The sequence below is a fragment of the Cibotium barometz genome, chromosome 1, assembly GCF_041138505.1.
Source record: "Cibotium barometz isolate CiBa-2024 chromosome 1, ASM4113850v1, whole genome shotgun sequence".
NCBI classification, from domain to species: Eukaryota; Viridiplantae; Streptophyta; class Polypodiopsida; order Cyatheales; family Cibotiaceae; genus Cibotium; species Cibotium barometz.
Window position 1 is genome coordinate 68,356,957 of NC_141046.1, and position 26,047 is coordinate 68,383,003.

The 26,047-nt window shown below is 45.1% G+C and overlaps 1 protein-coding gene across 2 annotated transcripts in view; it reads right to left on the minus strand.

Annotated features, from left to right (window-relative positions):
- The window catches only part of LOC147642376 (uncharacterized), a 156,408-nt gene that overhangs the window by 101,232 nt on the left and 29,129 nt on the right, over positions 1-26,047 (minus strand). For both annotated transcript variants that reach the window (XM_086805707.1, XM_086805706.1), the window contains exon 2: positions 56-107. In XM_086805707.1, the coding sequence (XP_086661833.1) occupies positions 56-107 (52 nt within the window). The remainder of the gene's footprint in view (positions 1-55; positions 108-26,047) is intronic.

A 26,047-nucleotide genomic window follows, 5' to 3' on the forward strand; every position in this document is an offset into this window, starting at 1 on the left:
AGGCAACAAACTATCTTTGTAACCAACCACCATTGAGCTTACACTCATAAGATACCTGATGCGTTCCCATTTGGTCAACAGGAGCATCTTGATTAGCTCTCATGGATCTGTGAAATATTGTGAACAAAAGACATTAGTTTCATGGGTTTGCTAAACAGAAATCACATGCATTTTTTTCAAATGCCAGTGAGCGTACGTCTATAAAGTATGACATTTAACAATGAATCCCACAAGAACAGAAACTATTGAACAATTTGTAACAAAACACGATGAGTGCATAATTCGCTTACGCAATGAGGATCAAAAGCACATCAATGCACAGCTTACACGAGAGATGAGAAGAACAAATCTTTCTGTGTTGGGGTAACTGATTACAAAAGATGGCCTGATGTAACTGATTAAAAAAGATGGCCCCTTCCTTCAGAGATGCAATCCTTAGACTGGAATTTTAATCCTGTAAAGAAGAACATGAGGAACGCTGGATACTGCGTCAAGAAAGAGGAGATTATTGAATGACATAATGAATGAATGAATGAGGGAAAATGGGAACTTTATATAGAACCCCAGTTGGTCCAGTCAGAATATCCGCCCTCCTCCAGATGGAGGAGTAAGCCCATAGGACTAGTGCCAGTCACTAACCTTCTTCATGCATGCCTATGCCTTTATATAAATCCATGGGTGGTCCACTTAGACCTCCAAATGGTGGAGTAGACTCATACAACTAGCTTTGGCCACTGTATCACAGCTGCGGTGGGCCTTATGACCCAATCACCAACCATTAGGGCCCCCACGGATAAAGTGTCCAGGGTTGCATCCCTCTAGTCCTTAACATGTCCCCGGTGTGAACACCGGTCCAACAATCTATGGTACCTATATGGCGGCTACCCTTATTTATACAAAAGCCGTCACTACTATACCAATCACATTAACCCCATCCGGTGTCCAAACCGAAATGTCAAGCGTGATTGCTCAAATATGGCTGCTCTTTATAAGGGGGACCCTACAAACTAGAGTGCATCAGGGACCTCATTACAACAAATGATAAGAGGGTGGAGCATTGATTTCTGGCACCCCCCTCGATTGCCACTTGACTGTGATCGTTGTCAATGTGGCTCAATACTGTGCAGATAAAGATGCCACTCCAACCGATCCTCCCTAAGAGCCTTGATAAACATATCATTACATTTCTCTTCCATTGCGCAAAAACTTGGTTCTTTGCAATAACCACGCAACTCTGGTTGGGTCGCAATGCATCATAGTTGGCCACTACTCTGCTCCCATGTCCTCTAGAATTCATTTAAGCCGCAACACCTTGCAAGATGCAAAATAAGTAGCTGTACGGCCACTAGATTGGCCTTTCCTGGAAGGTACTCAATCATACCACCGAATTGCTGGAATATCTGACTCCAGCGGTGTTGTCGATCACTCCACTGTGCACTTTGCATTGTCTGAATCCAGCGTAATGCATGATGGTCAGTGCAAACCTCAAAGTCACGGCCATAAAGAAAATGTTTCCAATGTTTCAAGGCCTATATAACTACTAGGAGTTCACGATTGTAAACAATAATTTTTCTCTACGGGCAGTAACTTACGAGACATGTAAGCTACTAGATGACCATTCTGTTGTAACACACCGCCAATTGTGATGTTACTCGCATCGATGATCACCTGAAATGGCTCGTCCCACGAGGCAAGTGCTAAACAAGGCGCTTCAGATAAAGCCACCTTGAGGTTCTTGAATGACTCCAACGCTCGTGGAGTCAGGCTAAAGTGGCCGAGATTGTCAATTGGGAAATACCTCAGACAACCTATGACATCAGATCCTTTGTGAGTATATGCCAGGTATACTCCACCCACATAGACAAGTTTTCTGACCTCTCGTCGGCATATCTCACCGATCTACTAAAGGGAGAGTGAAACAACAACCACCGGTTTACTTTCTCCTGTGAGAGGCTCCATGGAAATTCTTTGATAAATTATTTTTTCATGAATGAAGTTTCACATGTTACACACAAGGACATTGCTCATATGTGTGACCATGGGCTTCGGGGACACCCGAAAAACCCAACGTTGCGAGGACGCCTTGACATCCAACTATAGCCATGTGAATGCTTGCTTGATTAGTCACATTTATAAATTGGGTGTTTTTCTTTGTATGTGCAAAAAAAGGTGTGAAACCATTACTTTATTTCATGTCTTCACCTTAACTACAAAAACACTAAGGTAGAAACTATTGAAAAAATAAGCAAGAAAAGCATGTCAAAGAGAAACACAATGAGAAAAGCCGTTAAGTAAAAATGCCATGGAGAAAAGCAACGCAAGAAAGCCCATAAAAGCAGTTCAATCTACCTTTCTTTGTGTATATAAAACCAAGCATGACTCTCACCTCCAGATCAGGGAGATCTTCCAGCATCGCAAAGACACTTTCACTAGCAGTAGACAAGGTGAGTCTCTCGACAATCATCCACTCCCCTATGCAATGGAAGAGGATAGTAGGGATAATGGTCAACTGGTGAACAATGGGTGGCTTGCCAGACATGGCTAAATGGATCTGGGTGGTTTTTGAGTCTCTTTTTGAAGTGCTGGTGGCTCTTTGGCCTACTTTCTTGAAGCGTGGTGAGGTTGGCGGTGGGAAGAATGAAAGAATTACAGAGATTTGATGACTTTAGATGAAATTTTGGATTTCTCAGCAATTTCCAACCTTGGGCATGTGGCTTTTCTTTGACACTTTGGGCATCTTTACTTTATCATGGATGTAGGCAAGTGTTGTGTCAAGGGAGATGTGGAGCATGATTGAGTGAATCACTGATTTTGCTAGCTTCAGTTGTGTTGCTGGCTCTTCATCCCAATTAGGTTCTAGTTCTCTCTCTCTCACGTCCGGGGTTATAGATGGGAATCAGTTTTCCGCCCTCAGCCACGCACAGTGGGAGGTACCAGAGGATCTGGAGGAGTGGCAATACTTTACAGAGAGGAGCTTCGTGACAAAATACATGTGGTACATAAAGATGCAGATGCAAGGTACATGTGGGTCCGAATATGCAGAGGGGGGCTCCGCGAGCTATATGTGGCGGTATGCTACTTTCCCCCAGCCCACGCTAGGTTTGCACCATTAGGAGAGTCGCCCTATATACCACTATATGATGATATCATGAGGTTTGCCAGCATGGGAGACATATTACTATTGGGAGACTTTAATGCATGTACAGGCACAGAGCAGACAAAGTTGTATGACACTCAAGAGGCTATGTACCAGGAGATCACGGCAGAGGATGTAGGGTTGCAGAGATCAACACATGATGAGGGCGAGATTACAGATTATGGTAGGCATTTTCTCACACTCGGGAGTGCACATGGGTTGGTCATATACAATGGCTTATCGAGATGGCAAGGATCATATGCTCTCACACACTGGAACTCTAGAGGGGGAGCGAGCACAGTGGACTACTTGATGGGATCTCCTTCATTGATACCTGATGTGCGGGGTTTCACGATTTCCACTAGGCCCATTGGCATAGCAGCCGATCATGCATACCTAAGTTTCACACTAGTAGGTAGATCCTCAAGAATGGAAAGGCACACGATCATGATGGGCTAGTTGGAGAGCACTTCTCATATGAACGAGACACTTTGGCTCCGCTCATCGTACATGTGTTTAATCGTGCCATTTGTGAGGGTTTCCCGACAAGCTGGACAGAGCATATCATTGTACCACTCTTTAAGAGTGGGGACCCCATGGTACCAGGCAACTACAGGACGATCATGATTGGTCATTACTTGGCCAAATTATATGGCTCTATATTGGAGTCGGAGCTGAGCCGATGGGCAAAGAGACATGGTCATCGAGCACATGGATAGGCTGGCTTCAGGAGAGGATTTACTACCTTACATCACATACTAACACTTCCGGCACTTATTGAAGAGGGCAGGGCACAGAAGAGAAGGATATATATGCTTTGTGTGAGTCTGTGACAGGCAAAGTCCGAGCTCGAGGCGGACTATCTGATAGGGTGACCAGCACGATAGGGGTGAAGCACGGATGCCCGCTATCGCCCACCCTCTTTGGACTGTACATTGATGCGGTCGCTGATTATGTAGACAGATTGGGAGGCCCAGGGGCATGCCTGGCAGGGGTGTTGATACCCATCTCGTTATATGCTGATGATATTGTTCTAATCTCAGACTCTCCGGAAGGATTACAGAGACACCTGGATGCATTACAGGCTTTCTCTGTGGATAGAGATCTGATAGTGAACCTTGGGAAAACCAAGGTTATGGTGTTTAACACCACACAAGCATGGGTGACGAGATCAGAGCCTTAGTTCACTTTCCGAGGGGAGCCGATAGAGTACGTCAGGTCATATGTCTACTTGGGAGTTACTTTCACAGGACCGCGTTTCTCCCTGAAGGAGGCAGCAGCAGCTAGATTAGCTCGAGGGCATGCAGCCTTGGGGGCACTTGAGAGGCAGTGGGCACACATACAGTTTGAGGAGCCACGCACGAAATTGTGGCTATTTGATACGCTTGTCACACCGACCCTCCTGTACGGAGCTCCAATTTGGGGGCCCAGTATACATCACAGATCTCAGAGAGGGACAGATGAGGGATGGAGGCAAATGGAGAGACCACTGATTATGATGATTGCCCGCATGATTCGGAGCAAATCATCAGTACCACACGAGATTGTTCGGGCTGAGCTAGGTGCCCCACCAATAGTAACCGAGGCCCTATTCCAGGCAGTTACCTTTTTACAGCGGCTATGGGAGCTCCCTCAGCAGAGGTACTCCCGATTGGCATTGACCTCATCCATACAGTTGCCAGAGGATGGAGATACTCATTGTTGGTACGCTCAGATGAGATCATGGTTTGACCTACATGGTTTGCGGATAGAGGCACTACCACCCTTTCAGTACAGTCTGGATTGTCCATTTTTGGATCTCACCCGCTCAGAGCAAAACCGCGTGATCAGGATGGATATCATCAGAGTGGACACAGAGAGGACATGGACTAGCCCCCTTGAGCCCTTGGGCACGAAAATGGCTCATTACAAGAGCCATTTTCTACACCTCTCAACGAATGATTTTATCACCCGCCCGGCGTACATGGATGTACACCTATCACATGGGATACGTTGTGCAATTGGACAGATCCGGACCTCATCACACCAGCTGCGGATTGAGACAGGGCGATATGTGCATCAGATCGTGGATGGCCGCATTTTTCAGCTATGCTACCAGGAGGTAGAGACAGAGGAACACTACATTTGCCGATGTACAGTCTTATGAGATCCGAGGGAGATATCACTGCCTCTTCCGAGAGGGTTTTGGGCCGTTACGCAGGATCATGGAGTTTGAGCATCAGAGATGCCTTGGATTGTTTCTACTTGAGGTCAGGAGACACAGAGAGACCCTCTTGGCAGACAAGAGGCCGAGCCATGATGTACCTAGACAGAGGACCCTGACAGATTTCTTCGGCACCAGCGCCAACAACCCAGCCCACACACCTCCTGATACCTCCTCCATTGGGCCATCAGGGCACCGACCATGCTCCCAGGGAGTCACCACTGATAGAGCAGTTATCTTATGTCGTGCTCGTCGGCCACGCCCACCAGGATCCCGACCATGGCATCCTCACCATCGCCAGATCAGAGCCATTATTGCTGGGCATCGGAGGCGCCTAGCTCGCTTCTACGACCTCTCCATTCTAGACAGCTCCATGGCGGAGATACTTGATCTAAGGAGAGGGAAACACTTCAACTGATCAGCATACAGGATCTACCTGCTATACATTTTTTAGTATTTTCTACTCAATATCATCTCGGAGTCTTACAGTTCTGTTCTTATAGCAGTAGGACAATTAGTTTATTGTACTTTTTAGTCTCATTTAGTTGTTCTCTTTGATGAGACACCAACTTCAGATGTACTCTCAGTTTTGGTCTCATAGGCCACTATGGCCTCTTAGAGACGTTAATATATCATTTCATTTCTCTCTCTCTCTCTCTCTCTCTCACTGTACTCCACTCACCTCCATCAGTTCCAGTTTCATTTTCTAGGTGCCAGTAGTATCATCTTTATTTTTTCATTTTCTGGTTTTTTATCCATACATTCTATCAGATCCACCATGATGTAACTTTTTGGTCTCATAGGTCATTATGGCCTTTTGAAGACGTTAATATAACATTTCTTTCTCTCTCTCTCTCAGATAGTCATGTTTATGTTTTGTTTCTGTTTTATTTTCCATTCCATGATGAGATATACCTTGGACATTATTGTATGACTTTAGTCTCATAGGCCCATTGGGTCTTTAGTAGACGCTTAATCTCTCTCTCTCTCTCTCTCTCTCTCTCTCTCTCTCTCTCTCTCTCTCTCTCTCTCTCTCTCTCTCTCTCTCTCTCTCTCTCTCTCTCTCTCTCTCTCTTATTTTCCATTCCATGATAAGATACGCCATGGACATTATTGTATCACTTTGGTCTCATAGGCCCATTGGGTCTTTAGTAGACGCTTAATATATCTTTCTTTCTTTCTTTCTCTAGTACCTCATGATGGCCATGATGTACCTAGATAGAGGATCCTGACAAATTTCTTCAACACCAGCACCAAAACCAGCAGCCCAACCCACACACCTCCTGATACCTCCTCCATCGGACCATCAGGACACCAACCACGCTCCTAGAGAGTCACCATTGATAGAGCAGTCATCTTATGTCGTGCTCGTCGGTCACGCCCACCAGGATCCCGACCATGGCATCCTTACCATCGCCAAATCAGAGCCATTATTGCTTGGCATCAGAGGCACCTACCTTGCTCCTCACCATCGCCAAATCAGAGCCATTATTGCTTGGCATCAGAGGCACCTACCTTGCTTCTACGACCTCTCCATTCTAGACAGTCCCATGGCGGAGATATTTGATCTAAGGAGAGGGCAGCACTTCAACTGATCAGCATACATGGATCTACTTGATTGTTTTAAATCAGGATGGATGGAGAGAAGGCATGATTAAAACATGATAATGCTACAAGGCAAAGAGATAGTATGATGATTAACATTAATCATCTCATTAACTAAATGGACATCATAATGAGGCAAGAGTTGGGATAAAGTAGAGTCATATATTTGCATTAGATTGGAGGCTCTTTATATAGGCTGGAGTACAAAGGATTAGGGAGTGATTAGCCCCTAAACAAAACCCTAATTATATCTAGAAGAGAGCACCCAAAAACCTAGATTGGAGTGCAAAGGAGATCTCCTCCCACTTGCTCTAGGCGCTTAGAATATGCTCCATATATTCTAATGTGTGTCATAAACCATAGTCTACCAAAAAGTTATAAGGTTAAGTGACCATATGAACCATATCCCCTAATTCCCAATGTCACATGGATGATTTGTTGTATTTGTCAAAGCCATTCATATAGTAGAGTGTGATGCTTTAGGAGATTGCATTGGAGCAATCTTGAACCAAGAGAGCCATGCCGTGGCCTATGAGAGTCAGAGACTTCAAGGAGCCGAAAAGACCGCACCCACATACGAGAAAGAATTGATGGCTATCATTCACGCTTTAAAGATTTGGAAGCACTACCTTATAGGTGTTGAATTTGTTATCAAGACAGATCATCAAAGTCTTAGATATTTTATGTCTCAACCTAAGATATCAGGAAAGCATAGAAGATGGGCTAGCTATTTCGCCCAATTTCATCTTCAGATTATGCATACCCATGGGAAAGACAACAAAGTAGCAGATGCCCTATCTCGAAGACCCATGACCCATGCAGTTTCTATGGGATATCATTTGGACTTCACTATGATGAAAGATCTTTATGCTACACATGAAGATTTCAAGGACATTTGGGACAGGACCCAGTTGCAAAATGGACACTTAGGGTTTCTTATGATGCAAACCCGTTTATGTGTGACCAAGGATTTGAGACCAAAAGTAATGGAAGAATGCCATGCCCCCCCTTATATGGGACATAGGAGTATCATGACAACAACTCAAGCTTTGGAGAGTTATTTCTTTTGGCCTAGCATGAGAAGGGATATTAAGCAATATATTCGAGAATGTTTGGTTTGTCAGGAGGTCAAGTTTGATCGACAAAAACCCGTAAGATTTTTACAACCTTTGCCAATTCCCAATATTCCATGGGAAAGTATTGCTATGGACTTCATCTTTGGATGGCCAAAGTCAAGATTTAGGAATCATGGAATATGGACTATTATTGACAGGTTCAGTAAGGAAGCCCACTTCATTCCAGTGAAGAAGAACATCCGCGCAAATCATATGGCAAGGTTGTTTATTCAGCAGATTTTCAAGCATCATGGATTACCCAAATCCATTGTAGGGGATAGAGATCCTTGGACTACTAGTTTCTTTTGGAGAGCACTTTTTGACAACATGGAGACAAAGCTGAATTTTTCTTCGGCTTATCATCCTCAACAAATGGGCAAAGTGAGATTGCCAACCTCACTATTTTGGATGTGCTAAAGTGTTATGCTCTTGAAGCAAAGGATCAATGGGAGAAGTACTTGTCATTGGTTGAGTTTGCCTATAACAACATTGTTCACTCTTCGACAGACAAAGCTCCTTTTGAGATTATTTATGTATGGCAAACCATTGTTGTTGCCTATTTTGAAGACCAAGGAAGAGATCTTCCATGCAGACGAGTTTGGATACGGCCTTTGCACAGGTTCGGAAGGCTATTGAGACATCTCAAGCCAAGCAAAAGAAAGTTGCAGATAAGCACAGAAGGAAGGTCACTTTTGAAGAAGGGGATTGGGTGTTATTGCAATTTGAAAAAGCAAGACTTAGAAAGTAAAAGCTAAGGAGCTCAAGAAACCCAAGTTTGCCCCCAGATATTATGGATCTTTCCAAGTTACCAAGAAGATCAAGGATGTATGTTATCGTTTGGACCTTCCAGACCATTGGAGGATACATAATGCCTTCCATGTCAGCTTATTGAAGCCATATATATGACTGCCCCCAGAGGAGCCTGTATTGGAGGATCCACCAAAAGTGGAAGAACAAGAAGAAATCTTACAGCTGGAACAGATTGTATTCCATTCTGTGAGAAAAAGAGGAAGGACACTGGTCACGAAATTCCTCTTGAAGTTTAAGAACTATTCGCCTATGGATGCGAAATGGATACCAGAAGAGTACTTCAAGGACTACCCAGATATTCTTCAAGCTTATGAGGAAGGAAGCAGTTGGTCCAGAAGTATTTGAGGAAGCTTGAAACGTCTTGTGATCAAGACTGATTTAAGAGAGAGGGATTGTACCTCTAGCCCTCTTCATTGTATATATTTATACTGAAATGGAATTGATCATTATCTTGCTTATGTAATGGTCTTGATTGGATATGCTCTAGTTTGGGTGGCAACGATGTCCGAAAGCCCAAGGAGCACGATTGATAAATGGGAGGCAACGATACCCGAAGACCCATTGGACGGCAACGATGCCAAATATATTGGACTTTGCAGTCAAGCGGTCATTGAGACCAGATGGCCCAGATGACTATATTGGACTTTGCAGTCAGGCGATCATTGCGACCAGATGGCCCAAATGACTATTGATGACCTCTCGGGCGGTCATAGTGACAAGATGGCCTTGAGGGTAGACTGAGCCGTCCTAGTGACCAGAAGGCTCCGCACGGTTTCGATGAAACCAGACAGGACAATCCATGAACAGGAGGATCATTACTTGTGCATTCCATACTGATGTATGTTTGAATTTCTTTGACTTTGTGTGCTATTTTTGATGCATGGACAATGCTTGGATTTATGGCATGTGATAGTCCACTGGGCTCTAGACTACTTGGCCAGTACCTGGAATACCCAGTAGATGCGAATGATGCATACTTGTTTTTTGACTAGCTTGTGTCTAGTTTTTGCAGAAGGTGAGTATGCATTTATTATATCTAACCCATGTTACAGGCTATGAAGAACATGTACCATCAAGAACAAGGACATCCGTCAAAGAAAGGCATAAAGATGTTGCTAGAGGAGCAAAAGGCACCACTTATATGGGGAAAGACCAAATGCACAAGAGCACCAAATGGGGCTAGTATCAAGATCATATGCATGCCACAATTGAGGACAACTGTGATGTAAGAGGGAGGGAATGTAACTATTTGGTCCTCCAAGCTCTTTTCACATGATAGAACTCATGCCTGGACACATGGACAGGATAATGGACACATGGGAACAAGGTTCCTAAAAGCTAGAATTGGAAAAAAAGCATCAGTCTTGGTCAAAAAGTAGGAAAAAGCAAAAATCAAACTTTGTTGACCAAAAAGCTTAGAGCACCGTTGGAAAGAGGACATCGAACTGGGTCAAAAAGCTGAAAGCCGCTTTTTCAAAAAGCTTCCCTACAGCAAAAAGCAAAAGCAAATCGAGAACTTTGGCTATTATTAAAATAATATTTAAAAGAAAAGCAAAAGCAAGAAGATAAAGCAAAAGCAAAGTGTGGCAAAAGCATGGTCCCCCATCAAGTATATCAGGAAGCCAGTATCCTCTTGGAGAGGCATAGAAAAGTACTCGTGGGGATTTTTGAAGAAGATTTTGTGAAGTTTCATCATCATCAACTTCTCCCTCTTCCTCACGCCACCCAACTCTTCCACCCCGCCGGCAGCATATCTGCAACGCCCATTTTTCTGGCAACTCTGCCTCCTGCCGTCGCTTCTGCACATCCAAGTTGCGCCACCTCGGTTTAATTGCGCCCTCTCCGTGAGCTGTGCTGCCTACGCCTCCATCTACCTCCTCTGTGCAACAATCCGCAACCTCTGTGGTAGCAACGCCGCCTTCCTCTGATGCGCTGCCTTGTTGTCGCCAGCACCATCACCGCCTCTGCCAAGAGCACCGCTGCTTGCAAATAGCGCTCTGCCTAGCAGCGCCTCCTACACGTCGCCTCCTCTGTGTGGTAGCAGCGCCGTCATCTGTGTGTTGCCTCTGCCCTGCAGCAACTTCGCCACCCTATGTGCCACCTTCTGCTACAGTGCAGCGCCACCTCCTACTGTTGTCCATGAGAACACAATTTTACGTCAGAAGCACCGCCCTGATCTCTACTGTGCTGTCACCTTCAAAACTCCGTTTACATCTTATCATCTCCTCGGTGTGGGCGTATCTCGAGATTGCCTTCGTCCAGATTGAGTACAAAGAGCCTTGTGGATATTTGGGGACATCAGTTTTGATTCATTGGATTTCGGTACTAGCCTGGTGTAAGTCTCCTATGGGTCATCCTCGTGGTGAGCTCGGCATTAGTTATCTTGTGCCTCGACATAAACTCGGCCCGACCTCGACATCAGCACTGGGCGGGGCATGTTCCCCGCTCAGCGTGGTGTACTATGTGAAACCCCTATTCCCATCTCTGTCCCCCTTCTCTTTCTCTATCTTTATCTCTCGTACACGTGGTTGCACCTGTCACTGTACGCTCCATTGGGCTTAAAAGAGGATGAGTTATACTAACTCTTCTTAGGGCTGAATTGCAAAGAGGCTTGGATGTTGCATTGCGGAAGCCTTTGCTGTATTGATCCACAGCCCTAAGCTTGATTAAGAACAAGATGCTGACTAAACATGATTAAGACAAGAGAGAAAAGAAGAGAGATTGGTGTCAGGGTTTTCTATATTTCATATGGTACAAAAAGGTTACTGAATGTATGTACATGATTGCTGAATGTTTGTGCGTGATTAGGCCCTTGGTCAGCCCCAAAGGGGTTGACCTCTGGCCCCTACATGATGTCTATTGACTTCTATGCTAAATGAATGAGTGAATGACAGACTTCTATATGCTAAATGAATGAGTGAATGATAGACTTCTACATACCCTCAGGGAATGCTTCCTCTGGCTTCACCTGTTGTTTGCAGACCACTCCATCTGCTATGCTTAGTGGGCTAAGCCTGAAGCTCTGATACCAATGTTGCATGCGCGGAAGCCTTTGCTATACTCATCCACAGCCCTAAGCCTAATTAAGAACAAGATGTTGATTAAACATGATTAAGACAGAGGAGAGAGAGAAGAAGAGAGAGATTGGTGTCAGGGTTTTCTGTATTTCATATGGTACAAAAAGGTTGCTGAATGCATGTACATGATTACTGAATGTATGTGCATGATTAGGCCCTTGGTCGGCCTCAAAGGGGTTGACCTCTAGCCCCTACATGATGTCTATTGACTTCTATGCTAAATGAATGAGTGAATGACTGACTTAATTGTTGAATTATGACTTGATGCTTATATAGTATGCTCAGATACAGGAGGTCGGCAAGCAGAAGTGCTGTCGGCCAGTTGCTGTGGACAAATATTCACCTAGTAGCCCAGGGCTGGCTGCCGACTACTACCCAAAGGCCTGTATGGCTGCCACCTAGTACACTGTACCCTACACCCTCCAATGCTGTAAATAATGGCGATGCTGTTGATCATGATGATGTTGATGCTCAGGCTGATGACACTGATGCTCATGATGGTAATGATGCTGATGGTGAGGGTATTGCTGATTCTCATGCTGATGGTGATTCTCCTACTGCTAATGATGTTACGACCCTATGTTTTTCCCTCTGGACAGCAAGCAGGTGGGCACGGGCTCGGACAGTGTGAACAGGCCTGAGTTGGATATGAAAAGGAAACTCATAGATGGTGGCCAGCCCAAGTGTGAAAGGGGACAAAAAGGACTTTAAAATTTATAAGGTTTTTAAACCTTTGATGATTTAAAAGCATTATTATTTTTGAGGCATGCGTTTTTGCCATCTGCTTTTGGCGTTTTTGAGAAAAAGCGAATTGTATCTTTATAAGGTGAAGGGTGGCGCATGGCATATGATATTCCTTGAGCAATCGCATTGGCACGTGGAATATTCAGGCGCATCACCTTGGATTCAGGTCGCCATGTGGAGTTGCCGCAGCTGCGCGTACGTATGGTACCGGCGGCCGTGCGTGAGGAAGTACAGGCAGCGGGTGCTGCTGTGCATATGGCTACCATGCTGCTGTACGTGTGGTACAGGCTGCGCATAAGTGTGGTACAGGCTGCGCATAAGTGTGGTACTGGTGGGCGATACTACACGCAAGGGTTACAGGCAGGCTCCAGCCAGCAAAGGGGCTACAGACGGGCAGCAACGGGGGCCACCAGTCGGGCAGCCAGCAACGGACAGGCGTCAGGCAGGAGATTCTCTGCAGCCAGGTGGGTGTCAGGTGGGAGGCTCTCTACGCCAGGTGGCTGCACGTGTGGAAATAGCCACGCGGGCAATGTTCTGCAGCATGGACCAAAATTCAGAGAACAATCCTCTCTCATCTTCTCTTCGCGAGTAGAGGAGTGTACGGCGGAAGATGGAAGCAGGGGTGGAGACTAGAGATCAATTTCTTTCTCTCTCTCTCTCTCTCTCTCTCTCTCTCTCTCTCTCTCTCTCTCTCGATTACAAGCCCTGGTGCGTGGATATTGTTCTCTCTCTCATCATGGATTGCAGGCCTTGTTCACGAGATTGGGATACAGAGGATCAAGCTACAGATGCGCAAGATGATGTTCTTGGAAGAGATGTGTTGTTGCTCTTCGTCTTGGACTTATGTGTATTCAGGGATTGCTTGACACGTCCTCTATCTTTCTCTCTCTAGGTCTTGGCAACCATGCTTGGATGGTTTATCTGTCATGGAAACAGGACATTGGTTTTCGAGAGGAAACATGACTATGTTATCGAGGAAACAGGCCTATGGTTTATGGATACAGGTCTATGGTTTATCAGATACAGGTCTTTGGTTTCAGATGGAAAACATGTCTCTGGATTCATGTGAACAGGTTCTAGTTTTCTCGAGGTTATATGCAAGCTGTGACTATAGGAAGGACATGTGGTTTGGTACAGCCCTACTGCTGTTTGGGAAAGGGTTGTGGGATCCATGGTAGATATGGAGAAGACCTTTTCAAGCAGGGAGGTGCCATACAGGTGTGCCTTCTCTATGGAATGCTTTGCTGTATTAGCGAGAGTTCTTATGTGGAAGTCTTGGGTGAAAGCTATAAGGGATCCTATTGATGGAGGATTCTACAAGTTGTACTTTGTACTCAAATTTTGTTCAAGTAAAGAAATACCGCAAGGGGCGCCACTGCGTTTTGGGACCAATCGGTGTCCTTGTACTATTTGCAAGAGCACTCTAGCTCCCCAGTTTGTTTTCCTTTTCCAAGTTCCCATGGGTGATGAAGTGGTTTTGTGTGCGAGTGTTTGTTCCACCGCCCGTCAGATTTCTAAAGGCCGGTTTCATGGTTCCATCGCCGGGATATCGTCGACTTTCTCAAGAAGGCGAGCCCGTGGTTGTCACATCAAAAGCTTCTACATGAGGAAAGTGAAAAGGAAGTGCGAGAGGCAGTGCAGGATTGTGTGTCTTTGCCTATATGAGGTGAAGAGCAAAAGTTTAAGATGAGGCTCAGGAGAAAAGACACCAAGGACAGGAAGTAGTCAGCCAGGAACAAGAAGCAGTTGAAGAGTTATGGTGCAAAAGATGGGTTGAAGGCTATGGCTTTCAACAGTTTGACACCAGTGGAATCTTCACGAAAGCTTCATGGGTTCGGAAGGCAGCTTCTTTCTATGTTTAGCAGTGGTGATCTACTATGCTTCATTGGAACTTGTGCTTACCACTTGGGTGGAGTGTAAACAGGTTTTTGGGTGCCTATGGATGTATCAGATGAGGCTTAGATGGAAGTAGAGGGACTTAATGAGGTTCTTATTCCCGAGCAGATACTGGCACATAAGGAAAGAAAGGTACAAGGTAAAGTTTCCCGTCGCTATCTTGTGAAGTTTAAAGAACTATTCACTAATGGATGCGAAGAGGATGGAGGAGGGTGACTTAGCAAATTCACCTTAGGTATTGCAACTTTATCTTGATGCCTTTGAGTTGGAGCCGACTGTTGCGACGGCTCATTCAGGTTCAGCAGAGCATGGGTCTGGAGCATCGCCTAATGCTCAAGAGGGGGGTAGCACCTCCACTCCCTAGTTATAGACAGGCTCAGTTTTTCATCTAGAAGTCGCTTGGTGATATCTTTGAATTCACCCAAAGGTACTGAGGCTGACAGTACATCTGCTTATGGGACTTCTATGATATTGTGTACTAGTCACATGAGATAATGCTATTTCTGGAGTTGGTTTCCTTTGGAATGGCATGGTTTGGTTTAGCTTAAAGTCTGCAGAAAGCAACATGAGCTAACACATTCGAGACTCTATGAAGGGCATAAGTCTTGCGAGCAGTCCTAGAGTTGGTTTGGTTCCTGGATATATGGATCGAACTCTATCTATGCATGTATTTATACACTTTCCGAGATATTATGGTATTCTAGTGCCATTGGATCCTCGTACCCTTGGGAATACATGGGGTAATACTCTGGATGTGTCAAGATGAGATGCATGTATGTTGATATGATACATCAAGTACTTTATTATGTTCATCATTGGGTGTGATTCCTGCAGGATAGCCATGAGACGTATGTGGGAAGTACTTAGTGGATGTACTATTTGGATGCATTGAGTGCTTTCATATGCTCATGTTGTACCATCAGTCGTGGTTCCTGCAGGATATCCATGGGTGTAAGGCTTGCGAGCAACCCTTAGACTGTTATTTTGGAGTAGTAAGAGCATATTGTTTGCGAATGCATATATGTGTTATGCATATGTTTGTTATATGTAGAATGATGCATGGTTTTGTTTTTGGCTAACACAGGTTACGTGTTTCCACTTGGTTTTAGACTTTTGCTGCAGGTTCTGAAGGAACAAGCAAGAGTTGTTTGTCACTTCGATGTGACGGTATGGCCTTATTGTACAGGATGATTGTTTCATCACCCAGATGCACTGGAGGGGCATTGCTTTGGTCATATGGGGAATCCTTCTTCATTGGATGCTTACTGTGTTATTGAGTGCAATCGAGGACGCTTACTGTTTTTCAAGAGGGGGGTATGTTACAACCCTGTGTTTTTCCCTCTGGACAACAAGCAGGTGGGCACGGGCACGAGCACGAGCACGGACAGTGTGAACAGGCCTCAGTTGGATATGAAAAGGAAACTCGTTGATGGTGGCCAGCCCAAGTGTGAAAGGGGACAAAAAGGACTTTAAAATTTATAAGGTTTTTAAACCTTTGATGATTTAAAAGCATTATTATTTTTGAGGTATGCGTTTTTGCCATCTGCTTTTGGCGTTTTTGAGAAAAAGCGAATCGTATCTTTGTAAGGTTAAGGGTGGCACATGGCGTATGATATTCCTTGAGCAATCGCGCTGGCACGTGGAATATTCAGGCACATCACCTTGAATTAAGGTCGCCATGTGGAGTTGCCACAGCTGCGCATACGTATGGTACCGGCAGCCGTGCGTGAGAAGGTACAGGCTGCGGGTGCTGCTGTGCATATGGCTACCGGGCTGCTGTACGTGTGGTACAGGCTGTGCATAAGTGTGGTACAGGCTGCGCGTATGTGGTACTGGTGGGCGATGCTGCACGACGCAAGGGTTGTAAAGGCAGGCTGCAGCCAGCAAAGGGGCTACAGACGGGCAGCAACGGGGGCAGCCAGTCGGGCAGCCAGCAACGGGCAGCAACGGACAGGCGTCAGGCAGGAGATTCTCTGCAGCCAGGCGGGTGTCAGGTGGGAGGCTCTCTACGCCAGGTGGTTGCACATGTGGAAGTAGCCAGGCGGGCAGTGTTCTACAGCATGGACCAAAATTCAGAGAACAGTCCTCTCTCTCATCTTCTCTTCGCGAGTAGAGGAGTGCACGGCCGAAGACGGAAGCAGGGGTGGAGACTAGAGATCAGTTTCTCTTTTTTTTTTTTTTTCGTGAAATGGTGTTTTATATTATATGTAAAATGTACATCAGCCACATGGCTCACACAGAACCTATGGCCCCAAACAAAACCCCCACAAAAGATCCTCTAAAGGATCATGACCATGCAAACCTGTACACTAATAAGAAAGCCTCCTAGCCAAATAAGCATCCCAGATAGAAGCATCAAAGATGAGCCAGCCGAGCCGCCGTAGACCATAAGGAAATAACATCTGCATCCAGTAGCTGAGCTGAGAGAAGAGAAGAAAACTGCCAAAGCAGCAAACCGCGGATACATAGAATGTGCCCATGTATTCCAGACAAGGAATCAAAAATGAACCCATTCCGTGTAGTCCAAATATGCCAAAGTCCTGTCCATCTAAGGAAATGGAATATCACAAGGTGGCTGTCTGAAGTAATGACTTGAGGACAAATCCCAAATATCCACTGATGAGCCGAAACAGTAGACCTCTCTACTGCCTCCCAAACGCGAGAGACAAAAGACCAAATCTGACGGGCCACTGGACAACTCATGAACAGATGCATAACTGTTTCAGTGCATGTCGTGCAGAAGAAGCAAGAGGCCAGTGTAATTTTACGACGGCTCAGCTGATCCCGTGTAGGTAACCCTCCCACCAACATCCTCCAAATGAAAACCTTACCTTGGTAAGGGAGTTTAGACTGCCAACCACGCATAAGAGTTTTCTGCCACCATGATTTAGACTTGTGCAATCCCCACACCTTATTGGCCTTGGCTGAAACCCAATCTTTCTCTGATACAAGCTTATGATAGACCTGGTTAGCTGAGAGTGATATCAAGTCACCAGATTTACATAGTGCCCAATCAAGCCAAGGCTGATCTGCAGATGGCCGAGGCAATGGAGTAAAAGGCTCAACTGCATGCATGATGTCAACCCATAGTGGCTGAAATGTCCGAGGAACCCTAAAGTGCTGCCGAATACGACGAAATGAATATGGCCTGTCACGACCAGGTATCACAGCATCTCGGATTCTAACCAAGCCTAGCCTGACCATGCGGTTGAGTCGTATGCGTGAAGCATCTCTGTCTGGCCAAACAATGACACGCGACTCCACAAATGTTTCGAACTGCAAAGAGTTCAAAAGTAGTCTTTCATGACCAAGATCCCACCGAGCCAACAATAGAACTTCATGCCAAGAAAGGAGAATATGCGATAAAATGTGTGATGAGCGAATACGGACAGGATGAGCCGCATTCACAATGTCCCACCATGAAGCCTGCACACGTGTCCGCCCATGTGACAATCCCTCCAACTCAATCAAGTCACGAGCCATGAAAACCCAAGGCTGCTCTTGCAAACACATATCCTGAAAAAGCGCCCACCTACGCGCCACCATATGCAAGCGGACATCCAGTAAAGCAGCCCCACCCATTCTTTTGGGCGTCATAATGTGATTCCAAGCTATCCATGTTTGACCCATAATATTTCCTTGCCTCTTCCACAGCATAAACCGAATGGGAGCAACCAAACGGATGAGAGATTTGTGCGTCCAAGGTAGCAAAGGTAAAAAATAGGAAATCATGCCAAACATAATAACCTGAGCTACCTTAACCCTCACATGCATAGGCCACCCTTGAGCTTTCCAATACACAAATTTATATGAGATCCGAGCAGAAATCCAAGCTAGAAGCGCTTGGGGGTCCACATCCACACCCACCGGATATCCAAGATGACGAACAATGTCTCCTGTATGCACCACACGGCCTTGCCACCCTAATGCCTCAAGATCAAATTCCGTGCATACAATGAGGGCTGATTTTGATGAATTTATTTTCAGCCCAGAAGCCAATCGAAATTATTCCAAGCTTCCATTGCTCGATCTATATTGGCTTTTTCGGCCCTGAGAAACATAAAAGTATCATCCGCAAGGGCTTGAGCAACCAATTGCTTGCCATGAGGGAGATGCAAACCAACCACTTCTGTTGGGAGTTGGACTCACACACTCACACACACAAACCTGCACATTAGGGTTAGGTGCAGGGTAGAGAAGCTCACACACAGAAATGAGAGAGAGAGAGAGAGAGCCAAAAGTGTGGTATCCACAAAATGCAAGTCAACCCTTGCATGTGTGCCACATCCATATAATATAGAACTACAAAATATTATATGTGTCCTTTCACACTTGATGTCCAAGGGGAAAAACCACATGGGAAAAAGTGCCCTTGGTTAAGCCCTGTTCACACATAGCACTACCATAAGTGAGCATATGCCTACAAATCCCCCCTGTAGTGGAAGTGTGAACCTGTACAAGGAAGCAGATCACTCTCTGTATGAGAGTAAGCCCAAAGCTTTGCGGAAAGCTTCAAACTTTTCTCGAGGTAAAGCCTTTGTGAATAGATCTGCAACATTATCCTGTGTAGGGCAATAAGATAAACTGATCTCCCCTGCATGTAGCCTCTCTCTGACATAGTGATAATGAATCTCTATGTGCTTGGTACGTGCATGAAATACTGGATTTCGTGCCACGGCCATAGCACTCTGGCTATCAGTGAGAATGGTGGTGGGTGTCTGCTGACACTCACGAAGATCAGCCAATAGTCTCCTCAACCATACACAATCTACTGTAGCTGTAAAGACTGCCCTATATTCAGCCTCACAAGTAGATGTAGCAACAGTGGGTTGCTTTTTACTCAACCAAGATATGCATGAGCTGCCAAGAAAAAAACAATTCCCACTGGTGGATTGCCTGGTATCGTAATCACCAGCCCAATCTGAATCACTGTATGCATAAAGCTGCAAGCTGCCCCCCCTGGGATAGAACAAACCAAGATCCAGGGTACCCTTAAGATATCGAAAAATGCGTTTGACTGCTTGCCAATGCTTTGTGCCTGGGCTGTGCATGAATTTGCTCAACAAAGACACCCCAAAAGATATGTCTGGCCTCGTGTTACACAAGTAAATGAGGCATCCCACTGCCTGGCTATAAAGGCCGGCCTCAAAAGGCTCTCCAATATCATGCATAGTAAGCCGTACACCTGATTCTACTGGAGTAGAAATGGGCTTACATTCATCCATGTGAAACCTTTTTAGCAAACTTTTTATGTACTTAGTTTGCTGCATAACAATGCCATCATCTGTATGCATAAACTGTATGCCGAGATAGTAGTGTAAAGGCCCCAAATCTGACATATCAAATTCAGCTTTCAAATCAGCTTTGAAATCTGAAATTTGTGCTTTGCTTGTACCTGTAATGAGCATGTCATCTACATACAAGATGACTATGAGAATATCGGCATCGGTTTTCTTCACATACAATGTGCTTTCAGCTGAACTATTCTCAAAACCTTGGCTGGTTAGATGAGCATGTATCTTATCATACCAAGCTCTTGGAGCTTGTTTTAACCCATACAATGCTTTGTGCAACCTGCATACTTTATGTTCCTCACCAGGAACTACAAAACCAATGGGCTGATTTACATATACTTCCTCCTGTAAATCCCCATTCAAGAATGCAATTTTGATATCCAACTGATGCACTTTCCATCCTTTATGGGCAGCCAATGCGGTCATTCTCGAAGTAGGAGCAAAAGTCTCTTCATAATCTATTCCCTTTTTCTGGGAGTAGCCTTTAGCCACAAGTCTTGCTTTGTACCTGTCAATAGTACCATCAGACTTTCTTCATAATCTATTCCCTTTTTCTGGGAGTAGCCTTTAGCCACAAGTCTTGCTTTGTACCTGTCAATAGTACCATCAGACTTTCTTTTGACTTTGTACACCCACTTTGTGCCAATTACATGCTTGCCTTTAGGCAATTCCACAAGATCCCATGTATTATTCTTCATGATAGAAGAAATTTCAGCTTGCAACCAATGCTCATTCTCATGTGCTTCTTCATAAGAAGAAGGCTCTTCTGAATCAAAGAGACCACCCATTGCGAATGCAGACTCCCCACGATGTACATTCAAGGCATGGCTGGAACTAGCCCTTGTTCTACCTGTGAGTGGAGCTGCAAGTTTGCTTTCTTGCAAAGTTTTCAGCAACCATCTTGGCACTGACTTGGCTGTGTCTATGGCTGTTTGCTCTTCCCTGACAAGATCTTCCACTTCTTCGACAGAAGGGGGCTGAATGGCTGGCTGTTCCACATGTTCTACATGTGGATTTTCTTGTGTAGGGGCTGGCTGATCTGAATCCCCCCTAATTGCAATGGGTAAAAGTCCATCAAACATGTCCTGTATGCCTGTATCATTGCTTTTATACAAGCTGACCATGGGCTGTTCTGAATTTTCAGCAAATACGACATCTCTACTCACAAAAATCCTTCGTGTAGTTGGATTATAAAGACGGTATCCTTTGCTTTCATTGCTGTAGCCCACAAAAATGCATTTAATTGCTTTGTCATCAAGCTTTGTTCGGAGTTGTTCTGGCACATGTGCATATGCCAAACACCCAAATGTACGCATATAATCCACTGTTGGCTTTCGGCTATACCAAGCCTCAAATGGTGTTATGGTTTTCAAAGCTTTTGTTGGACACTTGTTCAACACATGAGTTGCACACATTATAGCTTCCATCCAAAATTTGTGAGGCAACTTTTGTGCTTTCACCATGCATCTTGCCATCTCCATGAGAGATCTATTTTTCCTTTCAGCTACACCATTCTGCTGCGGTGTATAAGGCACAGTACATTGGTGTTTGATGCCCTTTTGAAGCATATAATCCTTGAATGCATTTGACATGTATTCTCCACCTCTATCGGAGCGGAGTGTTTGGACTTTACATGCACACATATTTTCAGCCATTGCTACAAAGTGTCGAAAGCATGTAAACACATCTTCTTTCGCTTTCAAAGGGTAAGCCCAAGCAAACCTGGAGTAGTCATCAATGAATGTGACCAAGTAAAGATGCCCCCCTATGGATGGTGTCCGCATTGGACCACATACATCACTATGTATGAGCTGTAATTTACTTTCAGCTCTAACAGCTCCATCTTTGGGGAATGGTTTCCGATGCATCTTTCCCAAAATACACCCCTCACATACATGTCTTGGCGGAGACTCAAGAGGCGGCATATTATCAACCATATGATGCTTCTGCAAAAGCATCAAACTCTGAAAATTTACATGCCCAAAACGAGCATGCCATAGCTCTGCATCATGCATAGCAGGAGTGTGGGCAGCCACTGTATTTGCATTATAAGTGCACTTGTCATAGCTGTCCAGCTTATACAAGCCTTTGTATCGTGTTCCAGAAGTGACTATTTCATAACCCTTTGATGGGTCTTTTACCAAACACTTCCCATCTTCAAATTCAACCTTTAAACCTTGGTCGTTTATGGCTGAGACGGAGAGCAGATTTTTCTTTATCCCTGGAACATACAATACATTTTTCATACATATATTGGCACCATTTGCTGCAATAAGTATGACATTACCAATTCCCTTTACTGGATATGTGGTATGATCTGCACATGATACAGTGCGGCCATTTGAAGCATAAACCAAGTGTTGAAATACATCTTTGCATGAAGTGATGTGGCTCGAAGCACCACTATCAAAATACCATGATGCATTCTGTCTGTCAGATGCAATGCAAGACATATCAGTGTTTGAAGCACCTGGTGTGTCACTAGTGCATGTGACCAAAAAAGTGTACTCTTCTTGGATTACATTAGCTGATTGCTGTGCTTTGTCATCCGAAGAGTCTGCTACTGCATTGCCTGCTTCTTTCTTTTTCTCTTTTGCAATCCTTTTCCTACATTCACTAATGTAGTGTCCAGGCTTATGGCAGTAGTGACATTTTCCCTTCTTTTTGGGCTTGTTTGCATCCCCTTTGTCAGACTTTTCACCACTAGAAGAGGGCTGTCCATGACCAGCCTTGCTAGACTGTTGTCCCCCATGCTTAAAGTTCTTTGCTTTACCCTTATCCTTGGCTGTAAATGCCTTTTCTCCACCACGGTTGCTCGATATGTTTGCTCTTGTTTGTTCTTCCTGTAAGAGTAAACCCACGAGCTCTTCAAAAGTAACGGGATCACCACCTCCTCTCATTGAGAGGTTGAGAGAGGTGTGAAAACCCAAGTAGGAAGGCGGTAAAGAATGTAGAGTGTTGGTGACCATCTGTCTGTCTGGGATAACCTCATCAATGTTGAGCAATTGTTCCTGCAAATCTTTCACTTTGGTGAGATGATCTGCCATCGAGTCACTGAAACCGGCCTCTGATAGAAAACCAGAGTGCGGTAGGAGCAATCACCCGTCCACTTGTAGTCTAGATGAGAAACAAAACACAGATTGGAGCTAGAGTGCCCAAATCTGAAAACACAACGACACCTGTTGGCCCCAAAGCTTGGCGCCCCTTGCGGTATTTCTTTATTCAATTAAAAATAATATGTATGGCTGAGTACAACACAAAGACCAGCCAAGAGTTTACACCTGTAAGTCCAATCTGACGGCCCACAAATCCTTCTCAGCACAGAGGATCTATGCACACAGATCTGTGTCCTCAAGCAACACACTGTGCCTCCCTCTGATCAGCCAAGATCACAAAGCAGGCCAGCCATGGGCATACATCTGGCATAACTCAAGTGCATGATACATCATCTCAGCTCAAACATACATATGCTGTCCAAACTCTGTCTCAACCCTTGTCAATCTGCCATACCCCTCCTCTCACAAGGGGCCAGATAACTCATATCTGCAACAGACATCAAGCAGTAGAAAGAGTGATAGATGAACAAAAACGGAGCTTACCAAATTCAGCTCGTGAAACAGTACTGGAGGAAGCAACAGCACCAATTTGTACTTGCAGGCACTTGTATCCACAACCCTGCTTCACACGTGTGCTTGCACTTGCCTGTATCCTCCTCCTGATGCTCACTCCTATGCTGTCCTTGAAAATACAGATCTGAAAATCAGCACAGTACCCGTCTGTACCGCCTCGGGATACGTGCCAGGAGTTGTACTTGCATAAACAGCCTGCTGTCCACTCCTGTGCCCACCTGAACCTGTGTATTCAGGTCTGTCCAGCCACCTGACAAGCGCCGCCTGAAGCTACAGAATTCAGAAAAGCATGCGTCAGCCATGTCCGTACACTGTACGGCTGTCGTACAGGGCTGTACGGCCTGTGTACTTGCTGGTACAGCCTGTACTGGCCTGTGCGCAAGATTTCCAGCAGCAGATTCTGTGCGCAGCCAGCAACAGAGGAGAAAGAGAGAGAGAGTGTTTGCCCAGTTCTGGCCGTACAGTGCTGTACGGCTGATTCTACTCAGAAAAACAGCAACTGCACACAGCAAAACAGCCGCCTCCTTCTTCCTGTGCTTTTCCACACTAGGATAACATGCGCATGAAAGAAGCTCCTCTTTTGCTACACGATTCCCCAAAAAGGGAAGAGAGAGAGAGAAGAGAGAGAAAACTCCTCCCCAATTTAATCCCTAGGGCCCCAACTTTAATAAGTTCCTAGGGCCACTAAGGCCTAGGGGCAAACTCCAATAAACATTAAAAATTAATGTTTCTAGTTCCCCCCTTCACACCTAGGGTTGTCCACACATCTTAAACACTGTCCGGGCACCCCCCATGTGAATCATAAAATATTCTGACTCTGCAACCACCATGCCCACACTTGTCCTGCTCCATTTTCACAGGGCCATGACATACCCCCCTCTTGAAAGATGGCAAGCGTCCTCGATTGCATTCTGGTGATGCATCAAAATATCCAAAGTGAAATATACAATATGGCAAGATCAGCGTCCCAATCTCTCTGAGCCATACACATGTATCAACATTCACTGCAAACCAATGGCATAGTAATAGTCCAAGTTGTATACCACTGTGAACCATACATATCCACAACAATCTCCATGTGACTAGTACACATATATCATAGAAGTCCCATAAACAGATGTACTGTCAGCCTCAGTACCTTCGGATGAGATAAAATCTGCACCAAGCGACCTCTAGATGTCATCTGAGCCTGTCTGTATCAAGGGAGTGGAGGTGCTACCCCCCTCTTGAGCATCAGGTAATGCTCCAGACCCATGCTCTGCTGAACCTGAATGAGCCACAATAAGAGTCGGCTCTAACTCAAAGGCATCGAGATAAAGCTGCAAAACCTGAGGTGAATATGTTAAGTCACCTTCCTCCATCCACTTCGCATCCATCGGTGAATAGTTCTTAAACTTCACAAGATAACGACGGGAAACTTTACCTCGTACCTTCCTTTCTTTATGTGCCACTATCTGCTCTGGAATCAGAACCTCATCAAGTTCCTCAACTTCCGGCTGAGCCTCATCTGATACATCCTCAGGCACATCCCCACGGAAAGGTCTAAGAAGACTCACGTGAAAAGCATTGTGAATCCTCCAGTGATCCTGTAACTTCAATCGATAGGTTACCTCACCAATCTTTTCCAAAACCTGAAAAGGCCCATAATATCGCATGCTCAACTTAGGGAATAAGCGCTCTTTACCCTTCATCTTCTTGAGTCTAGCCTATTCAAAGCGCAAAAGAACCCAATCACCCAATGCAAACTGTAATTCACGTCTGTGACGGTCTGCGGCTTTCTTTTGCTTCTGCTGAGTTTTCTGGAGGGCCAACTTAACTCTCCGATAAGCTTCATCCAAGCTCTCCACATACTGATCAGCCTCAAAGATCTTATCCTTTGTATGCAAAATGGGCGGAACCTTCTTCCCTCCTTCTACAATCTCAAAAGGCGCCTTGCCTGTCGAGCTATGTACAGTGTTGTTATATGCAAACTCCACCAAAGGAAGATACTTTTCCCATTGTTGCTTGTGCTCTGACACATAACACTTGAGAAGATCCAACACTGTAGAGTTAGCCTCTTCTGACTGACCATCTGTCTGTGGATGAAATGACGATGAAAACTTGAGAGTTGTACCCATGTTGTCAAATAACCCTCTCCAAAACAAACTCGTCATTCGTGGATCACGGTCACTAATGATAGACGTAGGCAAGCCATGATACTTGAAGATGTTCGCCATGAACAACTTCACCATATGATCCACTTTAATTGTCTTCCGCACGGGAATGAAATGAGCCTGCTTACTGAACCTGCATATGATAGTCCAGATGCCATCATTTCCCGTTTGTGTCCGTGGAAGATCAAATACAAAATCCATGGCAATGCTCTCCCAAGGTCTATCCGGAATAGGTAAAGGCTGTAATAACCCTGGGGTCTTCTGACGGTCAAACTTTACCTTCTGACATACGATGCATTGCCTCACAAAGGCATCAACATCTCTTCTCAAGGTTGGCCAATAAAAGAAAGTCTCCACTGCTTTGACCGTGGCGTCAATACCTCTA